This window comes from Zonotrichia leucophrys, chromosome 7, assembly GCF_028769735.1.
Source record: "Zonotrichia leucophrys gambelii isolate GWCS_2022_RI chromosome 7, RI_Zleu_2.0, whole genome shotgun sequence".
In the NCBI taxonomy this organism is placed as follows: Eukaryota; Metazoa; Chordata; class Aves; order Passeriformes; family Passerellidae; genus Zonotrichia; species Zonotrichia leucophrys.
The window spans coordinates 14,680,209-14,702,093 of record NC_088177.1 but is presented as its reverse complement, the minus strand read 5'-3'; the positions used below and the strand labels follow the sequence as shown (position 1 = coordinate 14,702,093).

Genomic DNA, 21,885 nt, shown 5'->3' with positions numbered 1-21,885 from the left:
ATACTCTAAGACTGTTATTAACATTAAATTTGATGTGTTTAGGTATCAAGTCTTATTGAACCATAACCAACAAAAATGCCATGAGGAAAAAAAATCATGTTCTTAAGACAGCCAGGAACTGGAGCTAAAGTATTAATTGTTAAGACTAATTACCTCTATAGATCTATGAATCGATTTAAGTCATGCCATCAAAACTATGTGCTTCTCTTTAATATTTACACCTCCTGCACAATTCAAGATTAAATTTAAAATAGTTGAGACATCAAAAGGGAGATGTTCTTGTGATTTGGATGCTGATCTTCATCTCAGGGAAGAGAGGTTCAACTCTTTCATTTAATGCAGGTGACCAGTGACAAAATCAGACATTGCACTTCACACCTAAAAAAGAGCCCTGGTTTAGGGCAGGGTCACTGGATAAGATGGGATAATTTTGTAACCTGTCTTGGAGAAAATGCTTTTCATCCTTTTTCTCATTACAACACTCATTGTAAGGAAACATGTCTGAAAAAAACCCAACAGGCCCCGTTTTGTTTTTTTTCCCAGTGCCTTCATGTCACCTGATTGGCCATGTAATGGTCCAGACTCTCATGGGCATTTGATGTGGGCATAGTGAAATTATAGCCTCTGAAAAATAGCTGTCAAGAGGAGGAAAAGGGTGAAAAGGCCACTGACATGCAAAATTCAATCTCTCAATAATCATCTTTGCAGGGAAAAAGCCATCCAGAAGTGTATGTCTATGGAATAGGTTGTATTTTATTTTCCGGACACACACTGGACCGAGAGGAAGACTATCTATCTATTATCCACAGTGTAGGACACAATACAGTGCAGTCTTTTTTCCATCCCTCACTTCCTGACAGAATTTCTGTGTTTTGTTTTATTTGGGGGTGGGCTGCTTTGTTGTTGCAGTTTTGAGATATTTTGGTCATTTTGTCTGGTGGCATGGAGTTTTGGGGGTTTGCTGCAGTTTTTTTTGTGGTAGGTTTTTGATTTTTTGTTCCTGTTTGGTTGGTTGGTTTTGGTTGATTTTTTCTTATGGGGTGGGGGGCAGGGTTTAATTTTAGTTTTTTTGAGAGGCAGGGTAAGCAGGTATTCTCTTATTCAGCTCTTCTCATCTGACTTGCTTTGGTCTTCAGGATGCCCTTGACTGGTCCTGAACCACAAATTGTGCTTTCTGCAGTACTTCAAAGAGAGCAGTCATGGCTGGAAGGCTTGGCTGCAAATCTCTTTATCCCAATATTAGAAGCTTCTCTGTACTCCACCCTCCTCTGTGCTTTCAACAACAAATTAAACTGAGCTTTAACATGGGAGGGAGCTCAGAACAACATCCACAGATGGTCCTTGAAGGGCAGCAGCAGGACAGCATCTCTGCATGTGTGGAAGTGTGTGAACCAGCACTCTTCACTCTGTGTATCCCTTAGAGGTCAAGGACATGATGAAAAATATTTCAAGTGGTTTCAAAATGATTCATTCTATTTGCGTTTTGTCTGGTCATCTCCACTTACAGAAGAAAAGCGGAAGAAAAAAAGGATAATGAATTGAAAGCTGGGGAAGCAAACAGCCTTAAGTTTGGCCCTCACAAAACATCCCTTGGAAGACTGCAGAAGAAACAGCCCAAAACTCAGGTGTTTATTCTGGTTTCTTCCTATACCACTCCTCCATGCAGCTTTCTCACTACTGCTCTGGTTATGCTGCCCCTTCCATCTGTCCTGCTGCTCTTTCTACCTGTTTCCACCTCTGGCAACTCTTCTTACACTTTATAAGAAGGATCAAATTCATTCTTATGGTCTGATTGGGAAGTTAAAAAATTCATTAATCAAGGAAAGTAATAATTTCAATTAATAAAATAAAGTGTGATTTGACAACACGTAGACATTTGAGGACCATAGGCATGTTTGGATCCAGCATCTGGGTGCCATGTGCTTAAGCTTCTGTTTCAGTTTGACTAGAAAACTTGAAGGAAAACATGTTTTGTAATAAATTATGACAATATTTTATCTTAGCTTACAAATAAACAAACAAGCACATTGTAAAACATTACTGTTCAAGTTTCTTCTCTCTCCTGCAGTACAGCTCCAAGCACTTGGAAAACACAAGGGGAAATCTCACCTAGATAAAACCACTGGAGAATCTTCTAGAAAAATTAAACATAATTGCTTGAAAAAAAAACTAATCTTCTAATTGCAACTGTACCAGAAAAACTGTCAAGAAAATATAAAAGTCGTATTTGGGATAAAAGTACAACTAAGCATCAAGAAAAAGTTCGTCCAAGATACTTTATGTTTCTGTAGAACATCAGCTCCATCTGCTGGGAAAAACCAGTTTGTGGCATGGGAGCTGCAGTTTCTGTGCTGGGCAGCCCAAGATTTTGTGCTGAGTTAAGGGCTTTGAGATGATTTAGAGAAGTACACAGTTGTATATCAGATCTTGACTCTGACAGTTTGGTGACAGGAGGGCTCAGAGAAAAATGCTTTCTGGTGGCTAGGTTTCATGGTCTGTATATCACTGGAGCATGTGACTTCAGAAGCTTATTAGAGTGATGCATGTCACTTGTAAAAATAGCTCTAAACATTAAGAAAGTGTCAGTTGTTTTTCTGCCAGCTATTCATTTTCATTAAAAACAAATTAGGATTAATAACATCGCTATTAAAAGCAAACCCAGATAATTTAAAAATATAAATATGGCATCAGAAGCTACATGTTTTTTAAAAACTCTGCTACCCCAAAACCACTTTATATTTCTTCAACATTTCTTTTTGACATTAGTTTTTCAAGCTGCTTTAATTGCTTAAAAAATTTTAATTACCATTTTATAAAAACAAAAAAGATATGTGCTTAATAAAGAAAGCTAGTACCTCTAGGCTTATCTTCAAAGACTACAGATGCACAACGTAAGTCAGTCTTCAAATGAGTATTCAATTAATTGGGGATTGTTTCAAACAAAAAAGCATTTTCACTGCTCTGAAAATTCTGTTCCAAGTCCTTCCTAAAGTCATGCTTATTTACTTTGGAAGGTCTCTAATAAACTTGTGATTATGTAAGATCACATGCAATACTTGATATCTAAGCTACAAAATTCCAGACTTGAAGAAAATAATGCAATTCTAGCAGCTATTCCGATTTCTATCTCCAAGGTGGTTTATTTATGGAATGTGTGTAGAAAGTCAGAGTCGGTATCTGCATACTCCAGTGACACCATAAATGCACACATCACATTTCTGGCTTTGCCCACACTTCTGAGAGCAGTTATTTGAAATAATTTTGGGACCCTCTCTCAGAGAAAACAATTCCCATGTATGAAATCATAAAATTCAACCCACCCAAAGCCTCCAGAGATCAGTGAGAGCCCAGGCCAGCCTGGGGTTCAACCAGTTGGACAGAGACACTCAGCATTTTGTTTATTCAGGAGTACAATCAAACACATTTAAAACAAAAGCAAAGCTGCTCCATAGCAAGATATCACTGTGACGGATTTCTGCACAGAGCTGATTTCTCTGGGGGTATTGGAGTTTTATAAAGTCAAACTACACAAGGTGCACACAAACCCACTTTGTTTCCACTGACAGAATGCTGCCATGCATAAAAAAGTGCCAAACTTAGCCTAAAACACTTGAAAACAACTGGGCAATAATGACGCTATCTGCAGCACAAAAAAGTGGTTTTGGCATAAAAAACTCCAAGAATCAGCTAAATGAATCTTTAAAGGCAGCTGTACTATCTTGATAGAGTGAAAACAACAGCAAAGAATGTGTTTCAATACCTTAATAAGATTACTGATCCATCTGGTAAAGATGGCTTTCTCAAGGGAAAACTCAGCCTTAAAAGCTGAGCTGCATGAGTAATCTCTTGTTTCCTTTCTGCATTTCTTTAGTATGGTAATAACACAATCAATTTTTTCAATATTGACTCCCCACGTTTCCTGCCCATTTCCAAGGAACCTGTTTAAAGGAATAATGAAAAGCCTGCAAGAAAGTTATGAAAAATGCACTAGTAGGGAGAAAGATTGTTTACATCTAAGTAAACTGAAGGGCCAATAGCTCAGAGCAGCTAAGCATGAAGCAATTCCACAGGAACAAGGCAGTGAGTGGACTGGAACAATCAGCATTCCCTCCCCAGCTCAGTGTCAGAAGAGCTCTGAGCAGCCAAGGCAAAGCCATGTTCACTGAAAACAACCCTCAGCAAGTCCTTGCACTCAGATATTTTTAGTTGTCCACCAAGGGACTTGGTGCCCAAGCACATGGAGCCAAGAGGAAACTGCAAAAGCCTGATTTCCTCAGCCACAGCTTGGGATGGCAGCTAAAAAAAATTCTTGCTACCTCAGTTTGTATTAATGAAGCCCTTAATAAGCCTGAGGAAGAAGCATTAGCCACTGAAACACATTAACTTTATAAATATTTCTGAGTTATTGTAAAATCTGTAGGACAACTAAATATTGTAGACAGCAGAACACCTGACCATACAGACATCATAAGGAAGAACCTACACACCAAAGAGATGAGTAAAAGCAATACTTCCAGAGCCAGTGAACTCACCTAGAAAACCAACAAAGTGTCTTAGAAAAGAGGGTAAGAATACATTCCATTTATGTCTCATTAAAAATTCTTACCTTTAATTTTCTAACAGCATCTCTTACAACTTCTGTGCCTTTGGGCTGCTCCACTTCTGTACTGCCTAGAAACTGAAAAAAAATGCAATTTGTGAGCAGTAAGTTATGCATTTAAAGGCCTAATCAACTTGAGTAATCTTATTTTCCAATTATTTTTGAACAGCATTTTGGAAAGGCAATTGTTTCAGTAGTTGATAAACAAAAAAACCTTCACATAGCTATTTCTATTCAAGAAAATAACAAGAATTACATTCTATACTAATATCAGCATTATCAAAACTGACTTAAAAAAAATCCTATACAAATCTGTAAATTAGAAGTTCAAGTACCTTTTTCCACAGGGAAATTACCACTTTGGTAATAACTCTCTTTAGAAAATAATAAAAAAATGCACACAAAATACAGATGGAAGATTCCTCCCATGAAAATACACGAGCCAATAATTTGGATTCTGTCACTAAAACATTCACACAAGATGTAAGATAAATTAAAAGAACTGATTTTCCTCTCCGAGCTGCTTGGTATAGTAACACAGATTTACACGAACTGGGCTCCAGCCTATGTAAAACAAGAATAATATTCAAGTAGTTTCTACTACAAGTCACACTTTTACCAAGTAAGGCTTTAATGAAAACCAAACATGTTTTCATATACAAAGCATAATACTGCAAAAGGACCTTATTTCTTTATCTGTACACTGAAACGCTTTTGTTTTCTGTACAATCACACTTGTCTTCTATTGTGCTGTTACAAAATGTATGATAATCCTGCCTGAAACCCATCTGTGTGATCACTAATTGATTTTCTGTTGCCAAATTTTCACATTGAACTGCAGTCAAGTCACATCATGTACATATATATGCTAAAATACCTCCAGGAAAAAAACCCTCCCTTTTTTCCCCAAAGTACGGTTTTCTGTGTACCATGACACACAGAGCCATGTACAATTTTTAAGTCCTAGCCATTTTGAAAGGGATTTAAATTTGCCAAGATACAGACGACCTAAACAGAGTAACTCTGGAGTTTTTGGTTCTATTAAAACTTCCAAACATGTTTAGTGCAGTCAGTGTGCTCAAGGTACTCCTGCAAAGAAACTGTGCAGCTCCACCAACAGTGAAGCCTCATTAGATATTTGCTACTGACTGAAATATGACATGCCGCCTTGAAAACAAGAGTGTAAATCAGAACACCACACACATCTGCTGCCAATATTCTCTATGATTACATTTCTCCAGGAGACCAAGGCTTTGGAAGAACAGAGCAGAGGGCTCTGCTACTGATTTGATGTCCTTCACACAACACCTCTGATGACTGTAGACCGAGGGGGTGATCTTGCCTGGAAAAGTGATGGCTGCACAAAATGCACGTAAAGAAGGAAGAAAGATTCTTGGACATGATGGATACTGCACGTGGCAGAGACAGAAAGGGAAAGAGGAGTGAATATACGTGAGCAAAAAAACCCCAAACCAGCAGGTAAGATCACATGAGAGTCTAAGAGGAAGGCTGAAACACCAACATTACCAGAAATCTGCAGACAAGCAAGCTTAAATCCTCCACACCTGGCAGAACACAAGAGGCAGAAGTTTAACTGCTGGAAGTTTGTGAGCACACAAGGTACTTGATACACAGAGCAGGAATGCTGCAGAAACACAGGGAACAAGAGCTGCAGGTGTGGACAAGGCTCAGTGAGCAGAGCAGAGGTCACTGCTGCCCATGGAGAAGCTCAGACAGATGCTTCATCCCTGGCTGTTCCCTAATCCTTGTGCTGTTTCCAAACTGGCAGCACCAGTACCAGTGTAAGCAGCCCAGGAGTTGCCAATGCAGATTCAGGGCCAGGCCTCTGGTGGAACTGGGTCATGCACACACAGAGATGCCCCAGGTTATGCTGCCTCGCCTGCAGCTGCTTCTCCACAAGGGCACAGGGCTGCCCTACATTTCTTATTTACTCACTTCCATCCAGATGACCAAGCTCTGGTAAAGCTAAGAAAGAATCAGTCATTTCCCCAGGACTCTACTCTGCTTCACAGTCCAAGAAGGATGAAGGTATCTTTGCTGTACTCAGCAAATCCCAGCAGCAGACCAATCTTTCCACAAACAGTACCTTCCACAAATACAGTTTTCCCAGAAGCTTGTACCTCATGATAATTCACACTACTGCCTCAGAAAATCAAATTCCCCAGCCACAGCTGGGGAATCTGTTAAATGTCACTGAATTTTAAAGCTTATAGTAATGTTCCCCAAACCAGAAATTACCATTTACGATCATGGAGGGGAGGGAGAAGTAGATTTCTGAGCAGAAAGATAAACTGCTGAAAGCACTTTCAAAGACTGACAAAACCTGAAGAAAAACTCATTGCGTTTGCTCAGTACATTGCAAAAGAAATAATAAACAACCAAGACTCAGAGAACACAGAAACACCACGAGCCTTAGGATCAGCATTTACAGAACATAAACCACTAGAATTCCATAAATCACTCGCTGTCTTCCAGATGAGTGTTGGTTTTGACATTAGGCATCACCACTACAATTTCAATTGCTCGCAGCAGTTTTGAGCTGGATGTAGAATTCAAGCTTGTGCATAATAAACTATTAAGCATAGGAAAATAATTAAGACACATTTAATCCAGATATACAAAGAATTGTAGCCTAAGTGTTAAGACCAAGAAAAATTACAAGGCTATATTATGGATTGCACTTTTGTAACTATTTCTAACTCTTTCAACTGCAATAGTACTTTTTGTTAATTCAGGTGTGTTAAAATTGCTTACACATTTCATGCTTGACTTCCCTTCTTAATTTCGTGGTAAGAGTAATAAAAGGAAAACCAGCAATTAAAGGGAGATATTCTGAATATTTGTATTAATTGGACTGTTCTGTTTGGGGAAAATACAGACAGAATTTCAGACCAAGACAGGTTTGTAACAAAAGAATGACTACGCAGTAAAGCTTTAACAAACAGCTAACAGTTTTCATGGAAGGCTTTTCATTGCTTGCTTTTTTTATGTGCTCTGTACCTTTTCCATCTCATCTATCATCATTTTCTGTTCAATATGAGGTACCAATTACTGTGGTATTACTGATGATAGCTAAGCTAAGCAAACAGATGTATTTGCAAAGCTGGGGCTTCAGCTGCCAAGGTCACTGTGCAGTTTGTACAGCCCCTGGCACAGCAGACACGCTGCCATTGGGGTTTCTGGGGGAAGCCACCAACAACTCACCCACCACCCTCATGAAATGGGAAGGTGGCCATTTCATCATGATCCTTTCAGCAGATTTTTCTCACCAAATCTCTCACAAACACAGAGAACAAATATTTGTTGCATCAGGAAGTTGGTCCAGCTGTGGCATGAATAATACATTTATTCAGCATGGAAGAGTTTCTGCAAGAAAAATTTCAGAGCCAAAGGGGTAAATGTGAAACCTTCCTTTCCAAGCTCAGGCTCCTGTAGGGAGCAGTACTGATCCAGAGCTTTAGATGGGAACTTGGCAAGTCAGTGTTTATTTTCAGCATTTGAGGTTCCCTTCTGCAACCTGACTCACGCAGAACAACCAGCATAGGAAACCTAAGTGATTCCTGAGAGTCAAGCTAACACAAGGGAAACAGAAAATAACAATTTTCCTTTAGATCATTCACTATTAATACTAAATGCAAACTAATAAACACATTAAGTGCTTAAGTGTTCTTTACACAAGTAATGTGTTCAAATACATAATACATCTGAAAAATGTTTACATATGACTGCTACATCCATTTACTGTCTGCAGCTAGCAAAAAGATTACTCCTGAGGGTGGTGTACTCCATGCATAATATGCCTACTCAAACAGACACAATACATAATTTAGGCATGCCACGAGACTCAAATATTTATGTGCTGTTTACTATTAAGTTCATCGTGATCACATTGAATTTTTGTTGGATACATAAAAAAGTTGGAAGAAGATGGCATTTAATACTTTGTATAACATAAAGCAAGCTAAAGCAATGTTCTTTACCACACATTTTTCACTGCAGTCTGCCATTCTTCCAAACATATTCCCTACAAAAGTGACGAGCAGTTATTTTCCTAATATATTACTCATTCTTATTTCACTTGCAGCTGTCTGTAATCAGAAATAACTCTTATGAGGCCAACAGATCCTATCAGTCAGGACCATTTAAGTGGTCCTTTAATGTACAGTGATGTTTGCCATGAAGAAAGTGAGCTGTTGGCCAGCCACATACAAGACAAACTCCTCAGATCAAACTGCTTCTAATCTAATACTAGCAGACAACCAGATGTGCTCACTCCACATGCAAAGATTTGCAAGATAATGCAGCTGAAAAGAATTAACAGACACTATTTCAACATATTAAATCAACAGAGGTTTTATCATTGACAGCAACTGAGAGAAAATTCAGCTCTGTTATGGCCAGGAGGGCTGTCTTGCACAACAAGCTATCAGACAGACCCTTTGTGGGGAATATCTTTGTCAGAATGTAGATGACATTTCCCTATGCACTAACATGAACAAGTCATTTTTTTGGTCCAATTGCATTGTGAAGTTATGGAAATTGTATTTAGAGTTGTACTTTGGCTGGAGAATCTATTAATATAAAAAGTAAATAATCTTTTACTTTGCTGGCACAATTAAAAGTCATTTTAAATGTAAGACAACTTGAGGCATCCAGAATCCCTGACATTCCTGACAAGGCTGCTGCTGTTCTGGTGTGCCCAGCAGGTCTTAGTAAGGCCAGGTGAATTGTTAAGGTTAGCAGTGCACTTTCTTTCCTTGACATCAGCAGCAAACTCTCCAGTAATTCTTGCCCTGGCAGTTTAGATTTGACCCTCAACACTTTATTGGCTTTATATGCAAAGAACATCCAAGTGCTTTTCTTCAAAGCTTAGGGGAGAAAACCTCTATACACACTTAGGAAAAGTTAGTTTTACCACACTCAAAAAATGAATAAACTTGACTCTTGATTAAGAAATAGTTTTAGGTATTTAATGTAGACTTCCACTCTTCCAGTAGAGAGCAGTGTAGGATATTTTAATAATAAAACAACATCTGTTTTCCTTTGTCATCACATTTCAATTTAAAAAAAAATAAAACCCAGTCTTTCATAGGCCACATTTCTTTTTTACTCTGAAATTCCTGAACATTAATGGTTCTCTTTTATGCAAACTTAAATGCAATTATATGAAAACAGTACTTACCAAAATCATACAATAAATAAAGGGGAAAAAAAAACCAATGCAAAATTACTGGATACCTGCTGGCAGCTTTTGACAAACTAGCTCCCTCTACCTCCTCAGTTCTACAGGGATGCTGATTTACTGATGAAAGGAAGACAAATGTATCCACATTGTGAGAACACCAGAACAACAGAGTATAAAACAAGAATGAAAGAGAAGGGGACCAGTTCTGAACAAATGTCTAAGCTGTTAGCCACTCCACAAGCCCAGGCAGGCTTTCTGCTCAGCCTTGCATTCGTGAGCCTTCTCCATCACTCAAACAGCAGAAGGACAACAGGGACCATAAAACAAACAAAACTTGGTATTTTGGGTTCCTTCTCTTTCCCCACCCCACAGTCCAGCTCCTCACCTGCAGCAGCTTCCTTGGCTCCCGACAAAGATATGTTTTTGCCAGAACACATAATGTTTGGATTTTTCCCCTTCGGAGAGCACTTTCCTAGTGCCACCTTAAAAACAACTCCTGGGCATGACTGCCACTCAAATGAGAGCAGAAATCCAAATCACCACATGGGAGTATGAGCAAAGTGGCATCAGACACACATCAGCACATTCCCTGAATATCCCCTGCTTGTCTGACATCTAATGCTCTGCAGAAGTGGTGGCCCTGACAGAAGAAAGAAATTCTAGGTATTTTTTGAGGGAGTGTTCAAGTACTACTGGCAAAGAAGAGAGATGAATGCACAATTAAAAACATTTTAAAAAAGGCAATTATCTAATGGAAATCAAATATTACCAGGTATTTAGTCCACCAATAGAAAATATTTATAGTAATTAAGATACGATGAAAGAAAAATCTATTTAATAAGTTATTGAATTATTTGGGGAGAAAAAAGTGTTACAGAAACGGTCATAAAATAATTAGGTTCAAAAAGTCCCACTGGTTTAATTTGTACTTTCTTATATTCTCTACAGCTGCAGTAATTAAGAGCTCTCCACCCTTAAATATACAAGCAGTCATTTCAGTCTTTCAGTCTGGATCTATTAATGAGTAATAAAGAAGATTATTTGATATCTAAAGCTCAACATATCTTTAAACAGCTGACAGAGACAACAGACATTTCCCTGGAGTAGTGCACCTCACCTGGCTGTGGCTCCTGCCCAAAGGTGTGGAAACAGGAATCCCTAGAAATATTCTGTCAAAGCTACCTGAGAAACTGAGGGCACGTGGCAGCCCTAATCCTGCCTGCACCAGTATTGGAATATGTATCCCAATATAACCAGTTAGATGGTGCCTAGGCCAGTTCTGACCTTCGCTGCTTGGCCAGAGGCAGCACTGCGGTGTTTTACCCCAGAGATACCTTGGCTGGCGGCAGAGTGCAGCGGGGCACAAGACAGGACTCCGTTTACCTCAGGGGAGAGCTTCTGGCGATGGTGGAGAGAAAGGGAATGGATTCTGCTAGAAGGTAGCCAGATGTTTATTCCATGAGCACAGATATGTCTGCACTGGGCTACTACTGGTAACAGAATACCGGCCGCATGGTCTCATTAACATTTTAAGCTCAGGACAGGGGAAGGGGAGGGGACAGGTGAGTCACCAACCAGGTGAAGGGGGCAGGGTCTCAAGGGAGGATGACACTTAGACAGGCCAATGACCCCCAGGCCTGAGGAGCATCCTTTGAAATCGACGAATCACATGACGCCTCGCTGGTATGTTAGCCTGATTGACAGGGCACACTCAGCAAGGGGGCGAGGGGGAAGGGAGAAGGTAAAACAGGATATTGCAACACACCACAATACTCCCCCTAGTTTTGTTTAAAAAGAAGAGGACTGTGTTTATGGTGCAGAATGATTCTACTGAGGCTTCCAGGTCATCCACTGGAGCACTGAGGGCTTCCAAATGGTAGACCTCAGGAGGGGGAGATGAGCTTGAGATTAACTTGAGAACCATGCGTCTGATTACTCCAAAAACAATGCTAAAAACTACAATAACTACAACTAAAATAAACAGCACTAAAATTACAGTTTTCAGAATAGATCCCAACCAGCCCGAGAGTCCCCAGCCTTTGAACAGTCCATTCAGCTCGTTGTCAGTTTCTCTGTTGATGTCTGAGAACCTTTATCGAGGTAGTCCATATGTGGTTTGGGCTGCGGTACTATGTAGGAGATTGCAGGTGGGATGATCACGAGTAGGACGAGAAGCAGGCTCGGTCTCATGACGTCTCGAGGCTACACACGAACAGTGGGATCTAAACTGGTACAAAAACTTGAGACAAACATATATTACAAACTATTCCAGATAGGAGGCTTAAATGGAATTTCCTCCAGAGAACGTGCGCGGCGTTTTCTTCTCCAGGCAGCGTGAGCAACCTGGGGTGCTTCTGCAGATTTCTCTGAGACTTTGGGAACATAGGGCTTTACCCATTTGGAAGGAACCCACCTTAAACCAGAGGGGGTGGACACACAGGCGTATCCACGTCCCCAAGTAACCAATTTGTAAGGTCCCACCATTTTCCAAGTCTCAGGGTCCTTTACTAAAACTGGAGGTTTTTCTTTCATCAACCTGTGACTGTTCCCCCCAAAGTGGCGTAGGATGGGTGGGTTCAGGCTGTCAAAAGAACAATTCAGAAAATTGATTGTGAATAGTGCCCTGGATAACCGGATGTGGGGAGGTTCTACCTTCAGAACCTGTTGTTGCTGGTCCAGGACCCTTTTAATATCACGGTGAGTTCTTTCTACAATGGCTTGACCTGTAGGGGAGTAGGGGATGCCAGTTTTGTGCTCTACTCCCCATTGCTGCAGGAAGCTCCCGAATTCCTTGGATTTATAAGCGGGCCCATTATCAGTTTTCAGCTCCTTGGGGATGCCCATGAAAGAAAAAGCCTGTAAGAGGTGCTTAACAGCATCAATAGATGATTCTCCTGTGTGGGCAGAAGCATAGACCGCTCCAGAAAAGGTATCTACACTAACATGAACATATTTCTGCCGTCCAAAAGCTTGTATGTGTGTTACATCTGTTTGCCACAGTTCACAACTGTTGAGTCCCCTTGGGTTTGCTCCCGTACCCACTGTAGGGAGTGCATGTTGTTGGCAATTTGGGCACGTGGCCACAATCGCTTTGGCCTGTTCTCGAGTGATGTTAAACTGACGAACCAGGCCAGGTGCATTTTGGTGGAAAAGCTGGTGGCTGATTTTTGCCTGTTCAAAAACATTTGGGAGAGTGGCCATCACTGCAGGTGCAGCAAGAGCATCTGCCCTTCTGTTGCCTTCAGCGATAAACCCTGGCAAGTCAGTGTGTGACCTGACATGCATCACATAAAAGGGTTGCTCTCGGTGAGTGACTAACTTTACCAGTTTTGAGAGCAATTCAAAAAGTGCAATGTTAGATACATCTTGCAGTATTGCTTGATCTGCTCTGGATACTACTCCTGCCAAGTATGCAGAGTCTGTAATCAGATTAAATGGTTCTGAGAACCTTTCAAAAGCCCTAACAACCGCAGCCAATTCAGCAACCTGAGGTGAACCTTCCACCTCAGCAATGTCCGTCTCCCACTGCTGGGTTTGAGGATCTTTCCAAGTCATAACAGACTTGTGTGACCTCCCGGACGCATCTGTAAAGACAGTCAGAGCCCTTTTTAAAGGTCTCCTACTTAGAGCTATTCTTAATTTTAAAGTAAATTGAACATCTTGTTCAAACAATTTGCAAGCGGGCCGTGCTACCGAAAATTGTCCTGAGTAGGAATCCAGAGCAAACTGCAACACTTCATTTTCTTGAAACAATTGTTCCAGTATTTTCATAGTATTTTGACCTGATTTTAACTCAACTGGAATGTGAATGCACTTAAAATCACATCCTGCTAACTCCCTGATCCGGGTCCTTGCTTTCCGGATCAGTTCTGCTACCAGCTCCTGAGGCTTTGTCAGTCTCTTGGACCTTTTGTGACTGAGGAAAACCCATTCTATGATCAAGAGAGAGTCCCTCTGGTCCCGGTCCTTTTTTGGTGTGTCCTTTGCCTTAGGTGTTTGTTTTTCCTCCCACTGGAAAATAATTCCATGGAGGTGTGGCAACTTACCTAGGATGATGAATTTGAATGGCAGATCAGGCCGGCATCGGTGGGCCTGTCTTGTGGACATTGCAATCTGAACCTTTTCTAGAGCTTTCCGTGCCTCTGGGGTAATAGACCTAGGAGCCCCTGGGTCCTCTCCCCCTTTCAATAAATTGAAAAGAGGGGCAAGGTCTTCATTAGTCAGACCAAGCCATGGTCTTACCCAATTCAAAGACCCACACAACTTGTGGACATCCCCAAGGGTCTTGATCCTTGGATTGATTTCTAGTTTTTGAGGAACAATGGTCCTATTTCCAATTTCTAAGCCCAAATACTTCCAAGGTGGCATCTTTTGAATTTTCTGTTCCTGGAGCTCGAACCCTGCAACAATCAATGCATCGATCGTTAGGTCAAGCGCATGTGTTAGTAAATCATCATTGGGGGCACACACAAGGATATCATCCATATAATGATAAATGATGGCCTTCTCTGCGGCTGCACGCACTGGGGAAAGCAGGGAGGAGACATACCACTGGCAGATAGCTGGAGATACCTTCAGGCCCTGAGGAAGAACAGTCCAATGGTACCTTTTCATAGGAGCTTCTGAATTGATAGAAGGGACAGAGAATGCCAAACGCGGTGCATCGTCAGGGTGCAATGGGATTTGGAAAAAACAATCTTTAATATCAATAACAGCTAATTTCCAATCTTGGGGAAGCATTGTTGGGGATGGCATACCAGGTTGAGGAGAACCCATATCTTCAATTACATTATTAATTTGTCGGAGGTCACAGAGAAGTCGCCACCTCTTTTTGTCAGCTTTTTGGATGACAAACACTGGAGAGTTCCATGGGGACATGGTCTCTACAATGTGGCCCTTTCTTAGTTGCTCTTGTACTAGTTCCTCAAGCACCTTTATTTTTTGTTTACTGAGTGGCCACTGTTTCACATCAACTGGTTCGTCTGTTTTCCACTTAAGTTTTTGGGTGGGGCGCTGTTGTTTAATGACTGCTGCACAAAAATGCTGTGGAGAGTCTGGAATATTAATTGTGACACCCCACTGGGCCATTAAATCTCTCCCTAACAAAGGTTCTGAATAATCTAACACAAATGGACGGATATTTGCCAATTGTCCGTTTGGACCCTCGAATTGAATAATGCTTTTAGATTGCCTTGCCAATTGCAGACCTCCTACACCTCGAAGGTGACCAGCAACATTTTGTAAAGGCCAGTGAGCTGGCCAGTCTTGTACTGGAATCACTGTGCAGTCTGCACCTGTGTCTACAAGCATCTCAATGCGTTTAGACTCCCCACCCCCACTGACATTGCACCACAATTTGGGTTTATCTGTCCCAATAACTTGGACCCGGGCGACTGTGGGCCCTTGTTTATCGACATTTTCAGGTAAAGATGGCACAGGGATAGCTTGAGCAACAATTTGTCCCTTGGGAAGAAACAGGGGTGGGTGGAAACAGTGCAGGCTGAGAACAAATTGCTTGGGATCTGATGTTGTTATTCCCAGAGCAATTTCGATCTCTTGTGGTGTGTTTTTGCCCCCAGTGATGATGTACTTACAACGAATTTGGTTCCAAGTACCTTTCTGTTCAGGATTTACAGAGACAATATGCCAGTCAGTGTCCTTCAGGTGGAGTGACTCTGTCAGCTGCAACCTGTAAGGCTCATTGACAGAAGATGCGGTTAATACAGAATCACTTAAATCATAACAAAGGTTATTTTGTTTCACTTTCAACAGTGGACCAGCAGACTTGGTCTTTGAAGCACCTGCTTCACTTACACAAATGTTAATATTATCGCGCGCTTGATTTATTTTGCTACCCTTATTCTCTTGGCCTGCTCTTTTTATGTCTGCACGCCTGGCAGGCTGGCGCTTTACTTTCAGTTTTTTTGTTGTTGACCCCCAGGGAGGGCTTGCAGTTCTCCTCCCCTGCCATTTCTAAATTCATCAAATTCCTTTTTCAGGGGGCACTGGTTACTCCAGTGTCCTAGGTTATTACAAAGCAGGCATGGTTTAGTGGGCTCAACCATTGCTGGTCTCCGCTGCTGCCCAGGGTACTGCTGTGCTGAGGGAGAAGGTGCAGCGCTGGCAACAGCAACACGCTGAGGTGGTCTTGGCAGCAGCCTTGGTCTGGTGTCTTCAGCAACACTCATCAGAGGCACTTTCTTGTTACAGACTAGAAGCATATCTTTTAATGTAGGGGAAGGTTCCATAGGAAGGCTCAGGATTGCCGCCCGACACTGTTCATTTGCATTTGTAAACGCTATTTCTTCTAAAATTGCTTCCCTTGCATTTTCCTTTTTAACTTGTATTTCAATGGCTCTAGTTAGCCTTTCTACAAATTTCACAAAAGGCTCTGATGGTAGTTGTTTGATTTTACTATAGGGCTCAAAAGGCCCCTCAGGTTGGAGGGAAAAGAATGCCTTTTCAGCTGCTTCCTTTACTTTCTCAAGTGTTTCTGCAGGAATTGCAGCAGCTTGGACTGAGGGAGAAGACCATTGACCCTCACCACAGAGGTGGTCAATAGTGATAGGGTTACCATTGTTGTCTTTTGCTGTGTTTGGATCAGCCTGTAAGCTTGGGAGAGCATCTTTTAGCAGTTGTTTCAATGCTGATTCCCATAATTTGAATTCCGTGGATGTCATGAGACATGAAAACAGTTGTTTTAAATCATGTGGAACCACAATAGTCCTACTTAATTCAGAATTTAAAAGGCCACGGAAATATGGACTGTGTGGACCATATTCTTTATGAGATTTACAGATCTCTTTAATCAATTGTCGTCCAAAAGAACTCCAATTAGCAGTTGGGGCTGCTCCTGCTTGAGCTGCAGGCTGAAACGTAACAGGAGCTAGTGACAACATGGCACCATGCATTGGGTCTGCTGTCCCCTGCTCTGTATCCCTTGAATCAGAAGCATTGGGATCACAGCTACAGGTTTGGGGACAGGCAGTGGGTGTGTCCCCACCGTGGGAACCCGGGGAGGGGGCGGGGACAGGGAGCCGGCAAGGGGCGGGGAAACCGTGGGAACAAGGGGCGGGGTCAAGGGGCTGGCAGGGGGCGGGGATACCGTGGGAACAGAGGGCGGGGTCACCTGGTGACATCACGTCAGCAGCCGCCCCCTGGGAGGAGTAGAGGGGCGGAGCTGAGGGTACTGCAGGAAAGGCGGGGGGAGGGGGGAAGGTGTCACGAGGAACAGGAGGAGAGGGGGATGGGGATGGAATTTTGGAATGCTTAAGAGGATTTTGGGAAGAAGAAGACCAGGTTTGGGAAGATGCCACGTGGCATCCACCATCTTGCGGACCCCCTAGGGACTGGGGCCATTTTGGACATCACTGCTCTCCGGAAAGCTAACACGTGCTCGGGATTTTAGAGGAGGGGATTGGGAAAGACACGCAGCCTGGCTAGGGCTTTGTGAACAAAACAACTCAGGTATTTTTGCACACATTGGGAGCCGACTTCCCAATGAGTTTGCACTCTTTAAAATACCAAGTTTTGGGGAAGGAGGTTTAGGGGTTTTAGAGGGAGAGGGAGGAACAGGGAGAGCAGAGGTACATGGCTTTACATTTAGCTTTTTCTCCATTTCCTTTTGTTTGAGCAATGCTGTTCGAATTTGTAAACTCCAGAACACAAATTTAGCTGAGGATAATTTGCCAGATTGTCCTAAGGTTATCAATTCATTCCCAACTTTATCCCAGAATTGAATATTGTGGATTTCTTCAGGGGAAATGTTTGGGAACTGCAGAAAAAGCCATCTTATAAACTGTTTCAATTTTCCTTTAGAGAATTTCACATTACTCTTGATTAGAATGCTAACAATATCATAATACACTCCCCTTTGTACAATGCTAAGTTTGGAACCCATGATAGATGTAAAAAAGCAGAGTACTTAATCCCGCCTGACCAAAAACAAAGCTAAAATCAGCTACCAATTTCTAAAAAAAACCACAGATAGAAAGCGATAACGAGCAGACAAAAGCTTCACAATGCAGCTGTATATACTGCTTTTAAAATTCCCGGGCAGCAGCAGCAGGGCACGCCCTGCCGAGCCGAGGCAGAAACAAAGCCTCCCCCGCGGAGCAGAGACAGCAGCAGCTCCACGTGGCAGCCGAAACCGGGACGCCCACCCCCCCCCCCCCCCCCCCACCGCGTGTGCAGAGCACTCCCGACCCCGCAGGTCCCCCGGCCACGTGGAAAGAGAGCCCCCCCCTCCCCCGCAAAGAGAAAGAGAATCTCCTAACACGTGTCTGAGCACGCTGCTGAGCCGGGGGGGAAGGGCAGAGAGCGATCCCGCTCCGGCGCGAATTCTAAAAAACAGTGAAACACGCGGCAAAAAATAAAGCTAGAACGCTATGAATTCTTGTCTGTGGGGCTGCGCAGCCAAAATGCAAAGGCAAAAAAGGAACAGAACTCGCGGCAGAGTCTGTTTTTGAGCTTCTGCTCTACCGAAAGCAGAGATACTCACGTGAAATGGAAGCTGTAGGCTGGGTACAGGCAGGCAGGTCTCCACCGGAAAAGGACCTCTCTCTGGGTGCAAGAGAGGCTGCCCTTTTCTCCCTCTGGAAAATGTGCTCACCACAATGAAGCTGGGCTTTCCAGAAGGCACCGAACAGTCCACGAAACTTTTTCTGGGAATATTCCCAAAGTCTCTAGCTGGGAGTCTTGAAGCCAGGCTCCTTTCAGCTGGATGCACGGCTGGCAGAAGCTTCTCTGAGGAACTGCGAGTCCGTTTTCGGGCTGCAGAGTCGAGCCACCCACAGGGACGCCAATATATTGGAATAGGTATCCCAATATAACCAGTTAGATGGTGCCTAGGCCAGTTCTGACCTTCGCTGCTTGGCCAGAGGCAGCACTGTGGTTTTTTTACCCCAGAGATACCTTGGCTGGCGGCAGAGTGCAGCGGGGCACAAGACAGGACTCCGTTTACCTCAGGGGAGAGCTTCTGGCGATGGTGGAGAGAAAGGGAATGGATTCTGCTAGAAGGTAGCCAGATGTTTATTCCATGAGCACAGATATGTCTGCACTGGGCTACTACTGGTAACAGAACGGAGGCCGCATGGTCTCATTAACATTTTAAGCTCAGGACAGGGGAAGGGGAGGGGACAGGTGAGTCACCAACCAGGTGAAGGGGGCAGGGTCTCAAGGGAGGATGACACTTAGACAGGCCAATGACCCCCAGGCCTGAGGAGCATCCTTTGAAATCGACGAATCACACGACGCCTTGCTGGTATGTTAGCCTGATTGACAGGGCACACTCAGCAAGGGGGCGAGGGGGAAGGAGAAGGCAAAACAGGATATTGCAACACACCACAACACACCAGCATCCTAACCCATGTTCAGATATGCTAAAAAGAGAAATTATTGAGCTGCTGACTGGAAGAAATCAAGCCAGCTGATTCCAGCTTGGTGCAATCCTAAAGGCCAAAGAATGGGATAATTACACAAGGTCACATTCCCCCTCAAGTCCCACTGCAGCCAGAAGGGAAAGCAGCACTCAAAAAGAAAAATACCACAGGAATATATGTTTGTATTACCAAAACCAGCTTGCTGTAAGCAGAACTTCAGAAGACCTTAGGATACACTTGGTAAATGATCAAAACTTAAATCTTCTCCAGTGTGGTCACATACCAAGTGGGCTATCAACAAGGAAAAAATAAAAAATCAAGTCCAATTGCAACACAGGTATGAAAGCAGTGCTCTGTATTAAAGCATCTAATTCTAAAGACAAAACAATGCTAATTCAGGTAGGATCCACACAGGGGAGCTAAGAGCAGGCTGGAATACAGAAAGAGAGTAAAGCTAACACATGTACGTTGTCAAGACTGGCACTACAGAAAACACCAGTTGGACAAGAGAAACCAGCCAGCATTTCTTCAGTCCATCAGTCTCCCCATCACTTCAGAAGGCCAGCTGAAAGTGAACCATGCCCTGAAGAGCTGTCAGACTGCACCTGAGGATTAGAGAGGCCCTGGGGGTGGTGTACCCTCTTCTCCCACTGCACACTCCTCCAGCAGCCACCCCACAGCTACCCAGAGCACAGACACAGGCTGAGAGCAGCACAGCTGCCCCAGCCTGACTCCCACCTCAGGCACTGAGAGCACAGAGTGTTTCCCTGGCTCTGCTCCACACACTCCTCAGCTGGAGCTGGCTGTTCACTCCAGCCCTGAGTGAGGAGGAGGAAGCAGGTAATAGGGATATGTCTTAGGGACAGTCCAGCTTGGAGCAAAAAAAAGACAACAAACTCAAGCCACTTTTAGAAAATTCTGAAAAAAACTCTGATGTATGGGAAAAGGGCTTAAAAAGGGAACACTTTGCCACTGCACAAATGGCAGTGATGCTAATACTAGTAGTATATCATGCTGAAGGCCTGTTGTCCTTTTAATCCCAGATGCACTTCCCATGGCTGATAAATAAAACCAAGGATAACATTCGGCATGTAATAAACCAGAGCAGGAGAAAATGGCAGCAAGAGCAAATCCATCACTGGAGAACATAATTTCTCATCATTTATTCCCTGTCTGTGTCTGGGTCACACAGGTTCTTTTGATGGCATTCTTTCCTCATGTGTGTGGCAATGTTCTTCAGCCTTCACATGCAAGAATCCTGTGCTCAGAGGCTGGACAAAATGAAGGAGTAAATTAAAGAATGACACATTTTCAAAATTCATCTATTATGCTTAAATTTCAACATACTCTGTGTTTCCACTTTTGGCTTTTTACACATGTGAAAAGATTTTTTTTTTTGGTAAGGAGAAACTGTCAGATCCTTTTGCTGCAGCAGGAGATGTCTGAGAGTAACCCAAAGGCATCATCCTCAAATTATTACACCTCTTTTACTCCAATCCACACACTATTGACACACCAAACAATGGCATCAAATCTTCTGCTCCTCTGCCACTACTCATCAACTCTGCAGAGCCTCCTGTGGCACAGCTGGATGCTGCCTCAAAGTTTGAGGGTAACTACCAGGAGAAAACCCATCCAATAAGCAGAGTATTGACAAATGTGGTCTAGCTTGACCCTATACATGGCCTGAATTCTGACTTGTGTAGGAAAGGACTGAGCTGTCCAACCACAGATGCTCAATAACATCCTTGCCAGCCCCTGCAAACCTCTGCTGTTACTCTCATATTATTTTAGATTCCAATCAGTTTGTGCCCTCCAAGAGTTAAGAACTGGAAGCTCTGAAATGACTGGTCAGTCCTAAAATGCAGCACATCTTAAGTTCTGCAAGAATTTTCATTGTTGAAGCAAGGTTCAGTGAAGGTGGGCACACAAACCATTCTGTATCAAGATAGAACAGACTTAATTATCAAACCTGACACTTCCTTTAGAAAGGATATTCAAACATGAAAAGCCTCTGACACTCACTCAAGACACATCACACTACTTGAATACTTCAATTTAGAAAACTTATATTCTTGACTGGATTGTTTCCAGTAAAAAAAAAAAAATACCTTCACTGAAGAAAGGCACCTAAAAATAATGCATATTCACTATTTTATACATCAAATTTTTGAACTTCAGAAGTAAACAATAACAGAGTGGACAGATTTTTCAGCTTTACACATTCATAATTACACAGCCTTAGTTCTGCACCACAGCAACTCAATTTAACTTAAGCATAACTTCTTCATGAAAATTGTAAAGTCACAGTAGGCCCTTGAATGTACTAAAACATAGTTTTTCACTAAGTCCTAGATATTTCCAAATATCTTAATGTAACAATACCATTTGCTGCTTTTTTTTTCCATGAAACAGATGCCAATGCAGTGATTTAATTTACCTTAAACATAAAACCGAAAAATTGCATCAACTTCTACATTCTTTGTACAGATGTGAAATGCAGTGTTAGAAATTTCAGAACAAAGAGGCCACTTTGCTTCACTTTGCCTTTACCTCTGCAGATGTCAGCCATCAACTCTGGCCCTTCAGCAGGAACTTCACTGCACTGCTGTAGGAGAAAACCTTCAATTGTTACTACTTGTGTAAAGCCACTGCCCCACCCAAGCTGAGGTTAAAGATCATCATCTTCAGCACTCTCA

At 42.5% G+C, this 21,885-nt stretch overlaps 1 protein-coding gene across 10 annotated transcripts in view; it reads right to left on the bottom strand.

Annotated features, from left to right (window-relative positions):
* The window catches only part of GULP1 (GULP PTB domain containing engulfment adaptor 1), a 173,232-nt gene that overhangs the window by 35,896 nt on the left and 115,451 nt on the right, over positions 1–21,885 (bottom strand). For all 10 annotated transcript variants that reach the window (XM_064717623.1, XM_064717620.1, XM_064717619.1 and 7 more), the window contains one exon: positions 4,607–4,678. In XM_064717623.1, coding sequence (XP_064573693.1) covers positions 4,607–4,678 — 72 coding nt within the window. The remainder of the gene's footprint in view (positions 1–4,606; positions 4,679–21,885) is intronic.